This window comes from Orcinus orca, chromosome 20, assembly GCF_937001465.1.
Source record: "Orcinus orca chromosome 20, mOrcOrc1.1, whole genome shotgun sequence".
Classification (NCBI taxonomy): domain Eukaryota; kingdom Metazoa; phylum Chordata; class Mammalia; order Artiodactyla; family Delphinidae; genus Orcinus; species Orcinus orca.
The window spans coordinates 55,001,436-55,021,946 of NC_064578.1; the positions used below are offsets into that span (position 1 = coordinate 55,001,436).

At 53.7% G+C, this 20,511-nt stretch overlaps 1 protein-coding gene across 1 annotated transcript; it reads left to right on the top strand.

Annotated features, from left to right (window-relative positions):
• The first annotated feature begins 367 nt into the window (after positions 1 to 367).
• On the top strand, positions 368 to 20,506 carry CACNG8 (calcium voltage-gated channel auxiliary subunit gamma 8). Its single transcript, XM_049703475.1, has 6 exons — positions 368 to 1,580; positions 2,289 to 2,357; positions 4,193 to 4,656; positions 13,864 to 13,947; positions 15,110 to 15,250; positions 16,738 to 20,506. The coding sequence occupies exons 2-6, from the start codon at positions 2,308 to 2,310 to the stop codon at positions 17,508 to 17,510; spliced, it is 1,512 nt and encodes a 503-aa protein (XP_049559432.1). The 5' UTR covers positions 368 to 1,580; positions 2,289 to 2,307; the 3' UTR covers positions 17,511 to 20,506.
• Positions 20,507 to 20,511: the final 5 nt, after the last annotated feature.

Here is a 20,511-nt window from a genome sequence, read left to right on the forward strand (position 1 = left end):
AAAAAAAATTCTTGGTGAGACGCAAAACGCTTTCTATCCTTGTAAGTTTAGTATAATTTTATTTTCAGTGGCTCTTTGCCCTTGCCACTTGGCGGGGGGGGAATGGTGGGAAGACTCGGGGAGGTGGAGCTTTCCCTTGGATTTTGGGAAAGGGGAGAGCTCCTGGGGTCCATTTTAAAAGGCCCTCCCCTCATTTCCGGCCGCTGCTGCCAGCCTTGGCTGGGCGCCTGGATCCTGTTGCTATGACGACAGGAAGAGGCGGTGGCGGCGGCAAGCGATGCTGTGGAGAGATGGAGGCTAGTGGGGGTGGGGGGGTGGCTTTGAAATGGGGATGGGGGTAGGGAGCAGGGGCTGGGGATGCGGGTGGGGGAGGAGGCAGGGGTATCCTTTATCTCCGACCTCCTTCGTTCATCTGAGACTGGCCCCTCTCCTATTTTTCTCCGGCTTCCTTTTGATGCCTCCCCAGTTTCTACCTCTGTCTCGTTCCCTGGGTCTCTCTCTCTCCCAGTCTCAGTCTCTCCCCATCTGTCTCTCTCTTTGGGTCCCTCTCTTTCCTTCTGCATCTGCCTTTCTGTCTCCGGGCACCTTCTGCCACTCAGACCCCTCTCCCCTAAATTTTTAAAATTTTCTCTCTCTTCTCTCTCTCTCTCTCTCTCTCTCTCTCTCTCGCATTCTTCTCTCTGTTAAGACCTTTGCCCCATCCCCAATTTCTCTCCCCACTTTTTCTTTCTTTCTCTCCCTCTCTCTCTCTCCCATCCTCGCAGTCTCTCTCTGTCTTTCTCTCCCCATCTGTCTCTCCTCCCCCTCTCTGGATGACTCTCTCTCTGTCCCTTCTTTCCTTCTGTTACCCAGATCCTGACCCCCATCCTCTCCCTCGCCCCAATCTTTCCCCATCCCCCATTTCTTCCCCAGTCCCTGCGTTTCTCTGTTTGCATCTCTGCCTCTGTCCCCTTCTCTCTCTGGATATTTCTCTGTGTGTGTGTGTGTCTCCCTCTCCAACTTCCTTCTGCTACCAGCCGCTGCCTCCCCCAAATTTCTCCCTCCCCCATTTCTGTTTCCCCGACTCTGGGTCTCTCTCTTTCCGCTTCTCCTGGCTCTGTCTCTCTCCCTCCCTCTCTGGGTCTCTCTCTTTTTCCCCAGCTTCTTTCTGCCACCCAGACCCTGCCCCCCATCACTTCCCTCCCCCCAATCCATCTCCTCTCCGTGGCTCCCCCATCCTCAGCGGCTCCCCTCCCCCTCCCTCCCTCCTCCTTCCCTCTCTCGTCCTCCAGCTCCGCACTTTACCCAGCGACACGGGAACCAAATTGTCTCCTCACCTTCTTTTCCCCCATCCCGACCCCCTCTCCCTCGGGGCCCGAGCTCAGAGCTGCCCCTCAGCCTCCCCTCCCACCTCAACACCCATTCCCCGGACGCCTCTTCATCTCCACCCCCCAACCAGGTCGGACGCCTGGGTCCCTCGCTGCTGGGGGAGGGGGAGCAGTGAGAATTGGGAGCCACAAGGGTTTTCCTGGGGGGGTTGCCGACGGGGGCTCAACGTCCCCTCCCCCGTGCATCGGAGAGTTGACCTATCGTTAACAGAGGTGAGAGAGATCTTTTTATTAATCGGAGGTGGGTGGATGTAAAATGAAGGCTCTGTGACCCCCCTAATTCTGGAGGAAGGAGCTGGTCCCCTTCAGAGGGAGAGGGGATGATGACCCCTCTCACATCCCGGAGCTTTCGAATTGGGGGTGTCCCCTGCTCCCTCCTTTGCTGCCGCTGACAGATGGACTAAAGGAAGAACCCCTAAAGCCAAGCAGAGTGCCCCCCAAATCGACAAAATGAAAAGAGCTTCGAATCTTTATATGATGAAGAATTTCCATCCTTCGCCTCCCCTCTCCATCCCCTCCTTATCCCGGGTCCTAGGGGGCCCAGCAGGGGAATGGGCACATCCTGTGGCCACAGGCTCACCCTCCCACCCCCCTTGGAGGCAGAAATCTGCTAGGACAGTGGAGGTGGTGGTGCTGGTGGTGAGGGGGCACAGAAGCGGGGAGAAGAGGCCGAGAGATGGAGAGGAGAGGAAACTCAGCGTCTTTCTGGAGAGGAAAGACAGGAAGCGGCCAGAAGTGAGGCCAGGGAGGCCACAGGGATGTCAGTGTCCAGGGCACTGTTGAATGGGGCCAGGGCAGGGGCCGTGCGTGGGCAGGCAGGAGTGGAGGTGAGGAGAGAACACACGTGTGGGGCACTAGGCCCAGTTGCCATGGAGACACCCCCCCCATAGACAACCTTTCCAACACCCCTCCTTGGAGCAGACCCAGTGAGGGCCAGCTGATGGGGGCGGAAGAGGCCAAGGTCACCCTGGTACTGGGACCCAGAATCAGGTTTGTTTGTTTGTTTGTTTCCTCCTCTAAGGCTTCCAGGCTCTTAACTAGAATAGGGGGTTTGGGGGAAGAAGTCTAGGATAGATAGAGTGAGTGGTGGAAGCTGGTAAGGGATGCATGCCTGGAAGGAGGGTTGGGGTAAGGTGGAAAAGGCAGGGCAGGGGGCGTGGTGATGGGGTGCTGTGGGAGAGGAAAATGAATGGACCCTTGGTGGCTGCAGAGTGGGAAATTATTCCCAACTGAAAGAGAGTTGTGGTCTTGTGGATCAAATTTTTCTAAGAGGCACTGTCTATGGAGGGGATCTTTTGAAATTTGGAAGAAAACTGAGTGTATGGTGTATGTTCCTGCACAGGTGAAATAGAAGGGGGAGTTCTGGGGGTGTTCCCAAGAAGGGAAGTCTGAGGGAGACATGAAGGGGATTCTCCTGAGCACAAGCGATGCTGGGAGCTAGAGTAGGTGGAGGAGGGTGGCAAGAGTGAAGGGGATTCTTTGTGATGTAAGAGAAGTCAGGGTGTGTGGGGGGGAGGTTCTTATAAGTTCAAGAGACAGCGGGATGTCGAAGTGAGCTGGGGAGATCTGGAATTGGGGGGTTCATCCCCATAACAAGGGCTACGGAGAGGAGATTTGGAGGTCGTGGGAGATGGTGGAAGGGCAGAGGAAGGGGGTGGGGGATGCTGGGTAGAGTGGGGGGATTTCCTTCCACAACAGTGAATATGCAGGTCAGAGCTTGGGAGATTTCTGAATGGAGAGGAATTTGGGGTCTAGAGAAAGGGATTCCTGTGAGTAGAAAATGCCCTGCAACTCACGGAAGAAATTTTTCTTAATGGAGGAGAAAGTGATGGCTATGAGGAGTTTGTCTAAGTTGTAGAGATACTGAGGACCAGATTTGGAAGACTCCTATAAGCAAACGAAAGAGTGGAGTATTTTCCTTGAGTCAAAGACATAGTAGGGGATGGGAGAGTGGTCCAAGGAAGACAAGTGGGGCGGTTAGAGGGAATGTGATGGAGATGGGGGGCATTCTTCTAATCCAGGGGGTCCAGCGGTGTTGGATTCTTTAAAAGAATCCCCCGGGGAAGTTTTAAAAACCTAGATGCTCAGGGCCACACCCCAGACCAATGAAATCGGAATTTCTCAAGTATCAGTATCCTCTGGTGGTTTCAAGGTACAACCAAGGTTGAGAACCCTGGTCCGGAGACATAGGGTCCTGAGTGGGGTAGGGGTTCCCATGCAGAGGAGACTGTGGAGGTGGGGTGGTAGTGATGACAACTGTGTGGTTTTCTGAGTTGTGCAAACTGTGGGGATGAGTTTGGAAGATCTGAGTTTTGTTGTGTGTGTTGTTTTTGACTTTTCAGCTGAGGAGAGATTGAGAGATTTATTTTTCCTAAGTAGGGGCCATAGTAGGTGAAGTGGTGGGCCTTGCAGGGGAAGGTAGGGAGTGGGTAGAGCTTTATGAGAACATTTTATAAGAAATGAGGAACAGGACAGGGGTTCCTGGGGAGGAAGAGGCACTGGGGGCTGGAGTGAGGGACGCTTTCCCTGTGGGGAGGACGGTGAGACCAGGGGGGCGGAGCTGGAGGGGCCTGGAGGCGTGTCCTACGGCACTCAGGGATGCGGGGTGGGGGGGGTATGCCTCAGAGTGGGATTAGTGGGAAGAATTTCTTGGACACAGGGAGATTGTTTTTCAGAGAAGTGGCAGTGGCAAGCAGAGTGGAAGGAGTTTCTTCAACCGAGGAAAGAGTCGGGTTTCTTTGGGGGGCTGGGGTGCAGGTAAAGGGATGTCCAGGGAGGTGAGCCCTCCTGTCTAATCCTTTATCTCGCTCCCTGCCCTCCACCAGCTGCCGACCATGGCTGCCTTCTGACCCCGTCCCCGGCCTCAGCCTCCTCCTCGCCGCCCCCTCCCCAGCCCCTGGCCCCGGGCCCCCCACTTCTGCCTGCGCTGTGACCCCCCCAGCCGCCGGCACGGCCCCGCCCCCGCTGCCCCGGTGGTGGCCCACGGCCCCCCGGCTGCCCGTGGTCAAACTGGAGTCGCTGAAGCGCTGGAACGAAGAGAGGGGCCTCTGGTGCGAGAAGGGGGTGCAGGTGTTGCTCACCACGGTGGGCGCCTTCGCAGCCTTCGGCCTCATGACCATTGCCATCAGCACGGACTACTGGCTCTACACGCGCGCCTTCATCTGCAACACCACCAACCTCACGGCTGGCGACGACGGGCCCCACCACCGCGGGGGCAGTGGCTCCTCGGAGAAGAAGGACCCCGGCGGACTCACCCACTCGGGCCTCTGGAGGATCTGCTGCCTGGAAGGTAGGGTGGAGGGGGCCCCGGCCTTGCGCCCCTCCATTTGCGGCCCGCCCCCTCGTCCCGTCCGCAGCCGGCTGGGCTTCCTCCCTGGGAAATCTCCCAGTTTCCTGTGGTCCCCACTGCGGCCTCCCGTCTCCTCCTGGGGCTCCTTGCCACGCCTGCCCACACACCTTCCCCCGTCCTTCTCACTCTTCTCTGCGTCCTGACCCTCTTCTGAATCCCGCCCCCCTCGCCTCGACCCTCCCCATTCACGCCTCTCCGTCACTCGGCACGTCCTGCGCCCCCTCCGCTCGGGACCCCCCTAATCTTATCTTTCCTTCATTCGTGGGGAAAGCCCCCTCTCCTCCCTCCCTCTCACCCCTGTGGGTGCCTGGCCTCCCTGCGTGAGGGGCTCCCTCTGCCTCGATTCCAGCACTGGCACGCTCTGCTTTGCCTCCCCGCTTCCCGCTCACCCTTGAGCTGGGCCCCCCTCCTCCTTTTGCCCTTTGCATCTTCTCTCCCCCACGTCCTACCTCTGCCCTCTGAGCGCCCCTACCTCTTATGGACCCAGTCACAGCGTCTTCCCCATCTCCTCCGTCCCTTTGGCCTCACTTTGGCTGTTTCTCTCCTAAAACATCCTGCCCTAACTGCCCGTAACTCACGGCCCTCTCCTCTTTCCTCTCTGTGGCTTGTCCTCCGGCGGATCTTGTCTGCCCGCCTCTCCCTCCCCATCAGGCCTCCCAGCCTCCCCTGCGGGTCCTTGTCCTCCTTGGTCTTTAGAAGCTTCTGCCTCATCTTCCCTCCATTCATCCTCCCTTTGACGTCCTCCTTCCAGACCCTGTTTCTTGACGATGAGGCCACCGCCTCTTCTAATCTCCATCTTTGCTCTTTGCTTGGTCCTACTCTCCTTGCAGGCTCCCTCCCAGCTGGCTCCCTTGGCCTCCCATCTCCCCACGCCAGGCCTCTTCCTCTTAGCAACTCCTCTGTTTGTTTTGCTCTCAGCTTTGCTATTTCTTTCCACATAGCGTGGAAGTGATGGGCTGGGAAGCAGGACACCTGGGTTCCAGTCCTCCTGTGCATCTATCCCCCTGTGTGCTCACTATCTTGTCACCTCCCCAAGCCTCAGGGCCCTGGTCTGCAACATGAAGGAGTGGGACCAGCCAATCCCCAATTTCCCCCTCCAGGGCCAAAAAGATCAAAATCCCTTCACTTCTCTTTTTATCCCTCTCTTTTCCCCATCTTTTCCTCCTCCGTTTTGCTGGGCACTCTTTTTTTTTTTTTTTTTTTTAAATTTTTGGCTGCGTTGGGTCTTCACTGCTGCGCGTGGGGCTTTCTCTAGTTGCGGCGAGTGGGGGCTACTCTTGGTTGTGGTGCGCGGGCTTCTCATTGAGGTGGCTTCTCTTGTTGCGGAGCACGGGCTCTAGGCGCGCGGGCTTCAGTAGTTGTGGCACGAGGACTCAGTAATTGTGGCTCACGGGCTCTAGAGCGCAGGCTCAATAGTTGTGGCAAAGGGACTTAGTTGCTCAGCGGCATGTGGGAATCCTCCCGGACCAGGGCTCGAACCCGCATCCCCTGCATTGGCAGGTGGACCCTTAACCGCTGCACCACCAGGGAAGTCCCTTGCTGGGTACTCTTGATGAGCAAGGAATGTTATTATCTCATTTAATCCTATGGGAGGGGGGCGGCAGGGCACCACCCTCCTGTTGAGGATGAGGAAACCGAGGCTCAGAGATGTTAAGCTACTTGCCCAAGGTAACCCAGCTGTGACTGGGGAAGAGCCAAGAGAACTCAGGTCTGATGGATGGGATTTGCAGATATGCTTTGTCTGGTGTGTGGAGTGTTTAAAACTGAAACCAAAATCTGAATCGGTTGCCAACATTTAAAAATAGGGAGATTGCACATTGAAAATCCGATTTCCAGCTTCTTTTGAACTAGTGGAAGATCTGACAACACGGGGCCAGTATCCTGCAGTGGCCACGGTTGGCTGGATCCGAGTAGCAGCTGCTTCCTCAGATCAGGCATGAGGGTCTCCCTTTCTCCCATCACCTCTGGTCCCTATTGCCTCACACCCATCCAATTTTCTCATTATGTTATAATTTGACACCCAGTTTCTCATTATACACTGATGGACAGTGTACAGCAAGTAGCAGTCATTCCATGTATTCATCCCCTCCTCAACAACCGTTATTTATTGAGCTTATACTGTGTGCCAGACACTGTTCGTGATTCTGGAGCTATAGACGTGGAAGGAGAAAAAAACCAACAGCAAAGAAACCTGTTTTGTTTTTTTTTAACTTTTTATTTTATATTGGAGTATAGCCCATTAACAATGTTGTGATAGTTTCAGGTGCACAGCAAAGCAACTCAGCCATACATATACACGTATCCATTCTCCCCCAGACTCCCCTCCCATCCAGGCTGCCACACAACATTGAGCAGAGTTCTCTGTGCTCTACAGTAGGTCCTTGTTGGTTACCCTTTTTTTTTTTTTTTTTTCGGTACGCGGACCTCTCACTGCTGCGGCCTCTCCCATTGCGGGGCACAGGCTCTGGACGCGCAGGCTCAGTGGCCATGGCTCACGGGCCCAGCCGCTCTGCGGCATGTGGGATCTTCCTGGACTGGGGCACGAAACTGCGTCCCCTGCATCGGCAGGCGGACTCTCAACCACTGCGCCACCAGGGAAGCAGTGTATACATGAAAGACTGCTGTTTTTATATGTCTTATATTCTAGAAGGAGAGACAGATAATAAGGGAGATAAGTAAATACAACACCTAGGGTGTTAGAGCTGAGTGCAAAGGAGGAAAAAGAGCAAGGGAGGGGATGGGAAGTGTTAGGGGCAAGGGTGTGAAACTGCAGAAATTGGAGATAAAGGGGACTGAGCAGGTGACATCGGAGGCGTAGGCTAAATGAACCCAGAGATGGAGCCATGTGGCTTCTGGAGGGAAACGCTTCAGGCTGTAGAAACATTGCTCAGGCTCTGCAGTGGGAATGTGCCTTGTGTCTGACCATCATGAGAGGCCCGCGTGGCCCAGGCAGAGGTGGTGAGGAGGGACATGGTAGGAGGTGCAGTCAAGGTGATACCGCGAACTTCCAGGTCCTGGAATGTAATTTGCTTTCCACATCGGAGGGGAGGAGTGACAGGAGCTGGCTTAAAGGTTAAGGGCATCGCTCTTGCTGCTGTGTTGGGTATTTAGGAGGAAAGGAAAAGGGAGAATGGGAGGTGGCTTATCGGGGTGGGAGCCGTAGAGTTTGGGTTTCAACTGTGAGTATGTTCTGCCGCTACAGCGGGCAGGAATTGCTGGTGGGGCAATTGTAGGATATGAGAGAGAAGTGTCGGGGCGTCTCAAAAGCGGGGTTTCCCAACCTCAGCGCTGTTGACATTTGGGGGTGGATAATTCCGTGTTGCGGCTGTGGGCTGGGGTTGGGGGGTGCGTCCTGCGTGTTGTAGGATGTGTGGCAGCATCCCTGGGCTCTACCTTTTAAACACCAGCAGCATCCACCGGTGTGGACACCAAAATTGTCAACTGTCTCCAGACTAGGAATAAAATCGCCCCTCATTGAGAGTCACTGCTCTAAGGCTGTGGCCTGAGCACCGGAGAATGTGGTCGGGTAGGGGTGGGGGAGGTTCATCTGCTGGAACAGCTGGTATTTTATTGTATTTGTTTTATTTTCTCTTACCCAATTTATTATAAGGAGGGCTATCATGAGCTCAGTTTTGGACATGTTAAATTGAGGTGCCTTTACCCAAAAAAATTACAAAAATAAATTGAGGGTGCCTATTTGAGATACTGTGTAGGACAGGAGTCAGTATAGGAAAGGACTCACAAAGTGCCGTACAGTCAGTTTCTTAGGCTTTGTGGGGCGTGTGATCTCTGTTGCTGCTACTCCTTAAAATAGCCAGAGATGATGCGTGAGTGGATGAGTGTGGCTGGGTTCCAATTAAACTTCCTTTACAGGCACTGACATTTGAATTTTATATCATTTTCACGTACCACGAGATAGTCTTCTCTGACAGCTTTTCAATCATTAAAAAAAAAAAAAAATGTAAAACCCATTCTTTGCTGGATTTGGCAGGCTGGGTTCAGCCTGTGGGTCATAGTTTGCTGACCCCCTGATCTAGGATGTTAGCGATATGATATATGAGGTCAGAGTTCAGGGGAGAGTGTGGGCTGGTGGGCGGGTCATGGCATGTGGATGGATGAGCAGAGACAGAAACAAACCAAAATATTAGTTGAAGGGCTGAAGCCTGAGCTAGTCCAGTATTCAGAGACAATCAGAAAGATGAGAAGAGCCAGCAAAGGGAGCTGAGAAAGGAGTGACCACAGAGGTTTGGGGAAAATGAGGTAACTGGGTCCTGGGAGCCAAAGGAATTGTGTTAAGCAGGGGGTAAATGAAGGTAGACTTTATTGTTATTATAGTCATCATTCATGTGTCATTGGATGCTCACAATAATTCTGTGCGCTATGTATTACTATTACCCCCATCTCCTAGAAATGAACGCTTAAGGCTCAGAGAAGGAAAGCACCTTTCCCAAGGTCACACAGCTAATATGCAGTAGAGTCTGGATCTGAATCCAGGTCTCTTTGGTTTCCCAGGAGTCAAAGCAATATAACCACTAGCCTCCATCCTATCAGGGATCCAGGGGTGTAGAAACTGCCCCCCCCCGGGCCATTGCCCCCTGAAGACACTCTGTCCCCAGGAATTCTTAGGTCCCATCCTCTTGTCCCTCCGTCTTTCTGAGAAGTGCAGTAGAAAGTCGTGATTGGGACATAGACTCGAGAACAAGACTTATTGGGTTACTTCCTGTCTGCTGTGCACAGGAAGGTGACATTGAGCCATATATTCTACTTCTCTGTGCTTTATTTCCGTCATCGGTGAAATGGGGATTATAATGGCCCCTAACCCACAGGGCTGTGGAGCGAATTCAATGAGTTATTACATGTAAAGCATTCAAAAGGCCAGCAGGCACAGGGTAAAGGCTAGACTATGTCGTCTATATTCTGTTCTTCTTCTTCTCAGTATTATGAATTCAGATGACCAACCCCTGAGTTTCCCCTCCTTGATAACCCAGAAGTCCCCGCCTCCCAACCAGCACTGCCCAAGAGAAACATCACACAGTCTACATAACTTAAATGTTTCTAGCAGTGGCATTAAAACAAGTACAAAGGGGAAGGTTCAATGAATCTAATTTAATAAATACAATTCATACAATATAATACATTAATATAAACGTTAGTCATACATTTTATCTAACCAAGCGTAGCCAAACCATTATTTTAACATGTTAGCAATATAACGATTATTAATGGAATAGTATGCATTTTTCTTCATACCAAATCTGAAATCTGGTGCCCATTTTACACTCACACTCCGTCTCAGTTGCCACATTTCAAGTGCCCCAGAACCAACCCCAGGGCTGGGGGATCCGTATGGGTCTAGCTCCCTTCTCAGGAATTTCAGCCTCCAGAATCTAGACCCACAGCCCGATTTATTCGAGCGGACTGTACAGAGCCCCTGTTCTCAGCACTTTGCGTGCCTTATTATCTCATTGAACCCTCCCAGTTGCTCCGGGGGGAAGGTATTATTATCACCCGAGTTTGTCAGAGCAGGAAGCTGAAGGCCAGAAAGGGGAAGTGAGTCAGCCACATGGCCACCCAGCGTACGAGGGGCAGAGCCGTGGTCCTCGCCACAGTACACACCCCTACGCACCGCCCCCCATCCCGCTTCCCCACTCCCCCCCACCGCTGCCTGCCCGGGTCTGTGTTAGGCGGGCCCTGGGGAGACTCAGAGACGCATCACCACCATGCCTGCGCCTAAGGAGCTCCCAGCCCAGCTGGTCGGATAACACGCAGAGGCGTGCCGCATAACCCCCGTGCGGTCCGCGCTTGACTCTGTCATTCGTGGGTCACTGAGTGCTCGCAAACCGCATGTGGTCATTATCACCATCCGCATTCTCCAAACGAGGAAGCCGAGGCTCAGGGGTGTCCAAGTCCCCAAAGCCACCCAGCTGGGAAGTGGCAGCCCTGGCATGTGAGTCCAGAGAATGTGATTCCAAAGCCCGTGCTCGTGGCTAACATAACCACTACACTCTACTGCCACAAATATGCTCACCTCTGGGACCTCTCTGGCGGTCCAGTGGTTAGAACTCTGCGCTTCCACTGCACAGGGCTTGATCCCTGGTTGGGGAACTAAGACCCCCGCAAGCCGCATGGCTTGGCCTGGAAAAAAAGAAAAAGAAAAGAAAATGCTCACCTTAAAAAAAAAAAAAAAGCTCACCTTTGAGGCCCAGAGTCTCCTCCCCAGGATTTACCATCTATAGAACTGAGCAATTTCTTCAACTCTATGCCTCAGTTTCCTCACCTGTAAAGCAGGGATACTATCACTGCCTGGTATTTCTAAGGGCTGGTCATGCATACTGTGTTAGTACCTACCTGTCAAATGCTTGGAGCCGTGCCTACTGTGTGGTTAGCCCTCAGGACGTACTAGTTATCATTACTGCCAGCATGACTAGTCTGTGGAGAGTCTGCACGCCGTGTACTCTCCGTGCTCAATCTCATTGAGTTATCATTCATGTTTTGAGAGAAGTACTATAATCCCACTCAAGAAAGGAGAGAACTTGACCCCCCCCCCCCCCACCACACCATACTGGATGTGCTGATGGGTAAACATCTGCACTCAAAAGGTGTATCTTCATTCATTCATTCAATGGCTTTTTTTTTTTTTAAGTAAAATGCACAGAATGTGAAGTGTACCATCTTAACCATTTTTAAAAGCACAGTTCAGTAATGTTAAGTAGATTCACATTGGGTACCCAAGCTCCAAAACTTTTCATCTTTCAAAACTGAAACTCTGTACCTATTCTTCCCTGCTCCCAGCCCCTGGCAACCATCATTCTACTTTCTGTCTCTGTGAATTTGATGACTCTAGATATCGCACATGAGTGGAATCATACGGTATTTGTATTTTTGTGACTGACTTATTTCACGTGCATAATATCTTCAAGGTTCATCCAGGTTGTAGCATGTGTCAGAATTCCCTTACTTTTAAAGGCTGAACAACGTTCCATTCTACGTATATGCCACACTTTATCCGTTCATGCATTGATGGACACTTAGGTTGCTTTTGGCTGTTGTGAATAATGCTGCCACGAAAATGGATGTACAAATATTTCTTAGAGACCTTGCTTTCGGTTCTTTTGAGTATATACCCAGAAGGGACTTGCTGGATCATATAGTAATTTTAACTTTTTGAGGAACCTCCATACTATTTTCCATAGCGACTGCACCATTTTATATTCCCACCAACAGTGCACATGGGTTCCAATTTCCCCACATCCTCACCAACACTTATTTTCTGTTTTATTTTGTTTGCTTGTTTATAGTAGCCATCCTAATGGGATGGTATCTCATATCTATGAGAGGGTATTTCACTGTTGTTTTGATTTGCATTTCCCTAACGATTAGTGATATGGAGGATCTTTTCATGTGCTTGTTGCCCATTCAATCATTCGTACATAAAAATATTTATTAAGCACTTACTATGTGTTAGGCATTGCTCTAGATGTTGAAGAGTGGTGAACAGCCTATAAGCTTACATTCCAGTGGGGGCAAACCGCTGTGTGTTTGAATTCTGCTTCCACCACCCATCAGCTGTGAATTGATGAACCCTTGTTATGCCTCTGCTTCCTCATCTGGACAATGGGTATACGGCGTGGTATCAGCTGAACACCTAATTGTGTTCCAGGCAAAGTGCTAAATCTCTATACCTGGATTCAACCTTCACAACAACCCAGTGAGGTAGGTCCTAGTAGCCCCTTGTTATAGGAAAAGGGATCGAAGTAAATTGGCCCAAGTAAGGCCAACAAGGTCACAGAATAAGGACATGATGGATTCAGGCTTCATTATCAAGCAGTGCGACTCCAATTCTCAATGTTTGGTCACCGCACGACACCAATAACATTATCTATTTCGTGGATCTCCTGTGAGCTGTGGATGAGTTAATCCACCTAGGAAGCACTTAACAAATGGTAGCTCTTAGTGGAATTATTCACTGCCTTATAGTCCTTCTTTCCAGTCTTTTCCTTTACCCCCATTTCTTTCCGTGTCATCTTTTGCCTCGAATCTCCCCTTCTGTCATCCTTATATTCATTCATAACTTAATTCTTTCAACACTCATTTCTTGAGGCCTCCTTTGTGCCAGGCAATGCTAGGGACACACGGAGGAATCAGACCCCATGCCCTCCCCCTGCAGGAACTCCTAGCGTGCTGAAGAAGATCATAAATCAAACCAATGCATGCTAAGAAGGTGGTGGTGCAGGGAGCTGCTACACCCCAGAATGGGTGGGAGGGGTGTGTGTGTGTGTGTGTGTGTGTGTGTGAGCGAAAGCTTCCTCAAGCTGGTGTCCCGTGCACTGCTCGCTTGCAAGGTAAGTTTTTCGCCAGTGAAGAATGTAAGCAGAATGTTCTGCAGCATTGGGCAGTGGCCGGGAGGTTGGAAGGAGCCTGGAGAATTGAGGAAACAAAATGTATTTAAATTTATACTTATTTATACATCGGTCTGCAGCTGTGTAAGGAAGTGGGTTCTTAGGGGGAGGAAGGGGCTGAGACTGCAGGACCACTGGAGGCATATTGCACCCCTAGCGTGCCTCTGCTAGCTCTGACCTCTGCATCTCCTCCCAGAGGACCCCAGGTGCAGTGCGCAGAGAGCCGGGGAATCCCTCTCCCATATGGAGGATTGAAGAGACTACAACCCCGGTGATCCACTGGGGCTTCTCTCTCCTCACAATTGGACTCGAAGACTTCATAGGGCCTCATGGGAAATGTAGTCCTCCTGGCCCTCTGCCGCCTCTTCGTTTTCCCACGCATTTTCAACCGATTTTGAGTTGAAGAGTGACGACATGGCTGAAAGCAACGCCTTCTTTCTTACAGAGGTGGAAACAGAGGCCAGAGAGACTGTCCCCGTACAGGTTACAGAGCAAAAGTTCTTGTGGCCTTTTAGTGAGTGTTGGATGATTTCCTCCCTCCCTCCCTTCCTTTCTTTACCTTTTTTCTTTTTTTTAACTGGTAGGGAAACCGGGGCCGGGAGGTTGAAAGTTTGTCCCAGGTGCACAGACAGGATCAGGAGCCATTACTTCCTGTCTCCCAATCAGAAGGGGTTTGAGGAGGGTCTTTTCTTACCCGGGGTTTCCGCACTCTTAAGGGCCCACGACTATCACCTCCATTCCCCTCCAGGGTTGAAAAGAGGCGTCTGCGTGAAGATCAACCATTTCCCGGAGGACACGGACTACGACCATGACAGCGCGGAGTATCTGCTCCGTACGTGGGGGTCGGGGACAGAGTGGGGGGACTACCGGGCTTGGGCAAGTGCGAGGGGAGAGGGGGCTGTGCTTCGGCACTTAGAACCACACGCAGAGATGAACTTGTCAGCCAATCCAAGCCCAGATACTGAGATCCTCTGGTCACCGATTGGCTCAGTGGTCTCTCCCGCCCCCTCCTCTCACCTTGGGGCGGGCTGAGAAGGGATCCCGGGAGCTGATTGGCCGTCGTGATGGCCTGGGTACTCGAGGCAACTCAGTGCAGTGACTCTCTGGGTTGGGATTGGTCGCTGCGCCCTGTGGCCGTGAGGCAACCTGAGGCGCGGACGGCGCGGACGGGCCATTCTAGGGAGCTGGCTGGGGAAGCCTGTGGTGAGATTGGTTAGCTACCCCAAGAACGCGGCAAATCCAGAGTTATGATTGGCTGCGGCCTCAACCGGGCTCAGAAATCGCAGAATCTGGTTGCCTAGGGTTTGGGAGACGGTGGAAAGGACTGCAGAGAGAGTGGGAGAGAGAGAGAAGGGAGAAAGTAAGAGAAGAGAAACCCAGAGCTACAGATGAAGCCAGGCAGGAAGGGGTGGGGGGAGGGACAGAGAGGAGGAAGGGAAGAAGAGAGCGGGAGAGGGAGAGAGGGAGGGGGCAGGGGAAGAGAGAAGAGAAACCCAGAGAGATAGGTGAAGCCTGGCAGAAGGGGGGATGGGGTGGGAGGGAGCGAGGTATTTAGAGATTTGATTCAGAAAGATCTGGAGGAAGGAAAAAATGCGCAGGAGAGGAAGGGAAAGAGCGTGCGAGAAGGAAAAAGAGAGAGGGAGAGGGTCCACAGAGAAATAGAGAAGTTCCGAGGGGAAAAAAAAGAGAGCGGGAGAGTGATTAGAGAAATAAAAGGGAAGAAAAATATGCCAGGAGAGAGAAAAATAGAGGCAGAAAGAAAAAGACACAGAAAAAGAGAGAGGCAATCAGATCGAGAAAGAGAGAAATTTTAAAGAGGAGAGAAAGTGAGACAATAACAGAAAATAACCAGGCAGAGAAGGAGAATTGGAGAGCCAGCGAGAGAGAAGCGGAGACGGAAGCAGCAGGAGGCGCGGGGCGCCAGGGGACCAGGCGGCCGTGTCTGACGCCCTGGTCCCCACCCCCCATCTCTCCCCATACTCTCCTTTCTCCAGGAGTCGTCCGGGCCTCCAGCATTTTCCCCATCCTCAGCGCCATCCTGCTGCTGCTCGGGGGCGTGTGCGTGGCGGCCTCCCGGGTCTACAAGTCCAAGAGGAACATCATTCTGGGAGCAGGGATCCTGTTCGTGGCAGCAGGTGAGAGGCAGAGGGAGGGGGCGGCCCACCTGCGAGCGCGCACGTGTGTGTGTGAGCGCGCGCGCGCCTGCAAAGCTACCCTGCCCGGGCGCTCCCTGGGGCCCGGAGCCTTCCTAGGCTCTTCCCAAGCTCCATCGCCACCCGCTGGGCGAGGTAGGTGTCGCCTTCCGGTAGTCTTCTGGGCGAGTGAACCCAGCACAGACAGGTGTCTGTCTACCGCGTAATCCGGGATGCCAGGAGTTTAGATTCCAAAGCTTGCGGTCCAGGAGACGGAAGGGGAGGAGTTTGGGAGAGGGGGTGGGCCCTTGAGGCTGAATTGCGGTCTTGAAGACGGAGAAGACCGACCTGAGAGGGAGAAAGTGATTTGGATTCAGATGGGGAGGAGCCTGCTCTAGGGGGCGGGGTCTCGTGGGCTCCGGTGTACCCAAAAAGGGTCTGGTCCTGCGAAAGCATCCAGACCAACTCGGTAGTGAGGGAGGGCATTAAGGGGCAAGACCCCCTTTCTACTCGAAGTGAGTAGTATTGGGAAATTCGAGGAGTCAGCCTTTCTGAAAGGATGGAATCCAGAGGAGAAGGGGGAGGATTTAGCATAAACAGCAGGGGATGCTTTGGAGTTGGATCAAGATCTGCAGGGGGTGGGGCTTGGAGGATTTGAAAGACCGGGCTAACTACACCTGGGACGGGGGAGGAGCCTGACCGCGATCCTCAGGGGGCAGGGTTTAGCAAGCTGGAGGCGGGGCTTAGAGTAGACGGGAGACCTGCTTTAGTAAGAGTAGTATGGGGGAGACCTAGAATAGAGGATAATCATGAAAGGGTTCAGATCAGCCAGAGTTAGGGCCTAGAGAGTCAGAGCGGGATTACCTCATTAACTAAACGAGCGGAGAGTGAGGCCTAGGGAACACCAAGATTTATAAAGTTAAGAGTGGAGTTAGACCAATCAGGGTAGGGCCAGGAAACCCCAGCCAGGGTCATCTTATCAAGGGCAGAGTTTAGGCCAGCGAGGAAAGGGCCTGAGCCATCTGGGGAGGAGTTTAGACCATCTGGGGCAGGGCTTGGGCCATCCCGGAGGGATCTGGACCATTAAGGGTGATCCTAAACCTTCTGGGGTGGGCCCTGGACGAACTGGGGCGGAGTTTAGACCGACCAGGGTGGGCTTTCGACCAACAGAGTAGGACCTGAATTAGCTGGGGATGGTGGACCATCCGAAGCAGGATTTGGGGCCCTTCGGGGCGGGGCCTGGGCCACCTGGGAAGAAATTTAGACCATCTGGGAAGGGGCTTGGACCATCTGACGGTGGAGCTTATGCCAACATGGGGCGGGGCCTGGGCTGGCCAGTGGGCGGGGCGGTCTGGACCATCTGGGGCGGGGCCTAGACCATCAGGGGTGGAGCTCAGAGCGGGGCTGGGCCTGGGCCGGCGGGGACAGGCCGGGGGCGGGGGCGGGGCCAGGGGTGGCCTCGAGGCTCCCGTCTGACCGTCCCCGCCCAGGCCTGAGCAACATCATCGGCGTGATCGTGTACATCTCGGCAAACGCGGGCGAGCCGGGCCCGAAGCGGGACGAGGAGAAGAAGAACCATTACTCGTACGGCTGGTCCTTCTACTTCGGCGGGCTGTCGTTCATCCTGGCCGAGGTGATCGGCGTGCTGGCCGTCAACATCTACATCGAGCGCAGCCGCGAGGCGCACTGCCAGTCTCGCTCGGACCTGCTCAAGGCCGGCGGGGGCGCGGGCGGCAGTGGCGGGAGCGGCCCCTCGGCCATCCTCCGTCTGCCCAGTTACCGCTTCCGCTACCGCCGCCGCTCCCGCTCTAGCTCCCGCTCCAGCGAGCCGTCGCCGTCGCGGGACGCGTCTCCCGGCGGCGCCGGGGGCCCGGGCTTCGCCTCCACGGACATCTCCATGTACACGCTCAGCCGCGACCCGTCCAAGGGCAGCGTGGCCGCGGGGCTGGCTAGCGCCGGTGCCGGCGGCGGGGCGTACGGCGGCGCGGCGGGGGGCGCGGGGGGCGGCGGCGGCGGCGGCGGCGGGGCGGGCTCAGAGCGGGACCGCGGGGGGGCGTCCGGCTTCCTCACGCTGCACAACGCCTTCCCCAAGGAGGCGGGCGGCGGCGTCACGGTCACGGTCACCGGGCCGCCCGCCGCGCCTGCGCCCGCCGCGCCTGCGCCCGCCGCGCCCGCGCCCGCCGCGCCAGCCCCCGGGACCCTGGCCAAGGAGGCCGCCGCCTCCAACGGCAACACGCTCAACAGGAAAACCACACCCGTGTAGGGGCGCGACGGGGGGCGCCGAGGGGGGCGTGTCCGGGGCGCGTGCGCGGGCGCGCGTGCAACGAGGCTGCCGGGGGTCGGGGGTGCCCCCCTCCTTCCCCGTGAGCGCGCTGGAGACTGCTTGGTGCTCCCCCGCGCCCCTCCCCACCTCTCGGGCGTGGGGGAGCGCCCGCCACCCTCCGAATCAGGGACCCTGAGGGAGGGGGAAGGGAAGGGAGGGGGCCGTTGGGAGGGAGCGTCGTGTTTTATTTATTTTTTGTGGGGGGGAGGGGGAGGGCTGTGGTGTTTTCTGCAGTTTTGAGATGTTTTCTTTTTAATGTTTTGCTGTGTGCATGTGGGGGCGGGGCACGGAGGAGGGACTCCCAGCCCAGCCCAACTCCTGGAGAGGGACCCATAACACACGACTATATAGTTATACCTGCAGACTATATATATGCTCTATGTAAAGAGACAGAAAGATAAAAGAGGGATGCAGAAAGGCAAAGTGACAAGGGACAGACGTGGGCATTCGTTCACTTCTTCACTCATCCTTCCACAAGGGCTTTAAAAGCACCTGCTATGTACCAGCATGGCGCTGGGAGGGAACGTAAACAGTCCCAGAGACAAACTTGATCATTCATTACCAGCAATTTATTTGTGTATTTAAGTGCCAGGGATTGTGCCAAATGCTGAGCCTACAGAAGGAGGGAAGTCAGATAGGGTCCCCAACATCCTCATAGAGTTTACATCTTGTGCATGAGACAGACATTAATCCAAGAAATGTATACACCACAGTAAGTTACAGTTAGGGCAAAGGAGAAATCCAAAATGCTCCTTCAGGGAGGCTTAGCCCAGTTTAAAAGGAAGGGATATTTTAGCTAATACAAAAGGATGACAAGAAGCCAGCCAGGTGAAGCTGGAGGGAAGTGTCTTAGCCAGAGAACAGCATATGCAAAGGCCCTGGGGCAGGAAGAGCTTCCAGAGAAGGCTAACATGTACTAGTGAGCCACATGCAGACGGAACAAGATGAGGCTGGAGACGAAGGCAGGGCCAGACTGCCCAGGGACTTGTAGGTCAGGTCAAGAGTTTAGATTTACTTTGAGGGCAGTGGGGAGACATGGAATGGCTTTAAACAGGATCATAACATGAATGGTACAGAAAGGGAGGAAGGAACTCAGAGATGAGAGTGAGAGGCAGAGACATGCTGAAATACAGCATCAGACACAGGCACTGGCCCTTCAAACTCTCACTCGTGGGAGGGAGCAGATAATCACACAAATACTGAAGCACAGGCATGGTGTCTGGTGTGCAGGAGAAACACTAGGACTTAGAGATTCATGTTTCACTCATCCATTAATTCAGCCATTCACTCCTTAACGTTTTTGAGCATCTGCTAATGTACCAGGCAGTGTATTAGTATCAGGATCCCCACTGGTGCTCTCAAGGAGTCAAAAACCGAACTCCAGGCAGGGCGATCGGTGCTGTAACAGGGACCAGGCTAGGCAGCTTGACCAGAGAAGAAGAGACAGAGTGACCAACTGACAAGAGTGGGTAGTACTTGGGGAAACTTCCTGGAGAACATTAGACCCAGGCTGGGTTTCAAAAGGATGAGTGATGAAGGGGGTGAGGAAAGCTTTCATGGGAAAAAAACAACTCGAGTCAGCTTGGGGGGGATATAAGAGCATGATGTATTGGGGACAGGGCTCATCCTTTGGGGAGATAAGACCAGAGAAGCAGCTAGAAGACAGAGTCTAAGGATGCTAGGGTTCCCGGCTGAGGAGTTTGGACTTTATTCTAAGGGTAGCAGGAGACACGGGAGAGCTTGGAGCAGGTGAAGGGCAGTATTAGACGTGGGTGTCAGAAGGAGGCACCTGGGATGTGGGAAAGGGCTAGACAGGAGGCCAGTGCTGTGGGATAGATGAGAGAGGGTGGCAGCTGAGCTGGGAAAGGGCTCTGGGGGTAGAGGGATGGGGGGAATGGATTTGAAGGTCACTGAGGACACAGAAGGGACAGTGCTCAGTGGGTTTCCCTTCATTTGCTCAGCAAAGATTTCCCAAGGTCCCCCATCTGCCAGGTCTTGTGATGGACTAGAAGACTGGAGGGCAGGGGACCGGGGAGGGTTTCCATGGGGGCAATGTTGGAAAGAGATGCTGGGAAACAGAGGGAAAGGAATACAACTAGCGGGACAGAGGGGAACTTAGTGTAGGGATGATAAACGGAGGGAAGAACAGGGAGAGACAAATTTGGTGGAAGACGGGTGCAGAGCTGGCTAGGGGGTAGTGGGTTCTAGAGTCCAAAGGCCAAACATAAAGCAAGAAAGAGGTGGAGGATGGGCAGAAGGGAGAGCGGTGGGAAGGAGGGAAGGTGGGGGAGGAAGGATGAGGGCAACAGAGACCAAAACTAGGTGAGTCACAGGGACAAAGGAAAAGGTCAAAGACACAGAAAGGTGATCCAGAAAGGAAAGGAAAACGGACAGGAGAGAGATTGCCACCAAGATACACAAGTCAAAACAGAGAAGTCGGGCTTCCCTGGTGGCGCAGTGGTTGAGAGTCCGCCTGCCGATGCAGGGGACACGGGTTCGTGCCCTGGTCCGGGAAGATCCCACATGCTGCGGAGCGGCTGGGCCCGTGAGCCATGGCCGCTGAGCCTGCGCGTCCGGAGCCAATGGGAGAGGCCACAACAGTGAGAGGCCCGCGTACTGCAAAAAAAAAAACCAAAAATAAACAGAGAAGTCTCAGAGATGCAAATATATATATATACACAGCAATGGCGGGGTAAAGCTGCAGAGAAAAACGCAGAGATGTGCCCAGAAAGAAATGTGGAGACTCAGAAGCACGCACAGGGTATAGGCTCCATCTATTTCTTTTGTTTGTTTTCTTTATTCAATAAAGTCATTGAGTCCCAACCTGTTCTAGACCAGTCTAGGTGCAAGGAATGTGGTATGGAACAGATAGCCAAGGTTTTGCTCTCCTGGAACTCACAGGAGAGACACAATAAACAATATATATAAGAATTTCAGTTGC

What these genes read in the sequence shown, in the direction of transcription:
- CACNG8 (XM_049703475.1), top strand. Translation starts at nt 2,308, where the DNA reads ATGGGGGCGGAAGAGGCCAAGGTCACCCTGGTACTGGGACCCAGAATC. An exon ending in GTACTGGGACCCAGAATCAG is followed by an intron (nt 2,358 to 4,192) that starts GTTTGTTTGTTT and finishes GCCCTCCACCAG; the next exon opens with CTGCCGACCATGGCTGCCTT. An exon ending in GATCCTGTTCGTGGCAGCAG is followed by an intron (nt 15,251 to 16,737) that starts GTGAGAGGCAGA and finishes GTCCCCGCCCAG; the next exon opens with GCCTGAGCAACATCATCGGC.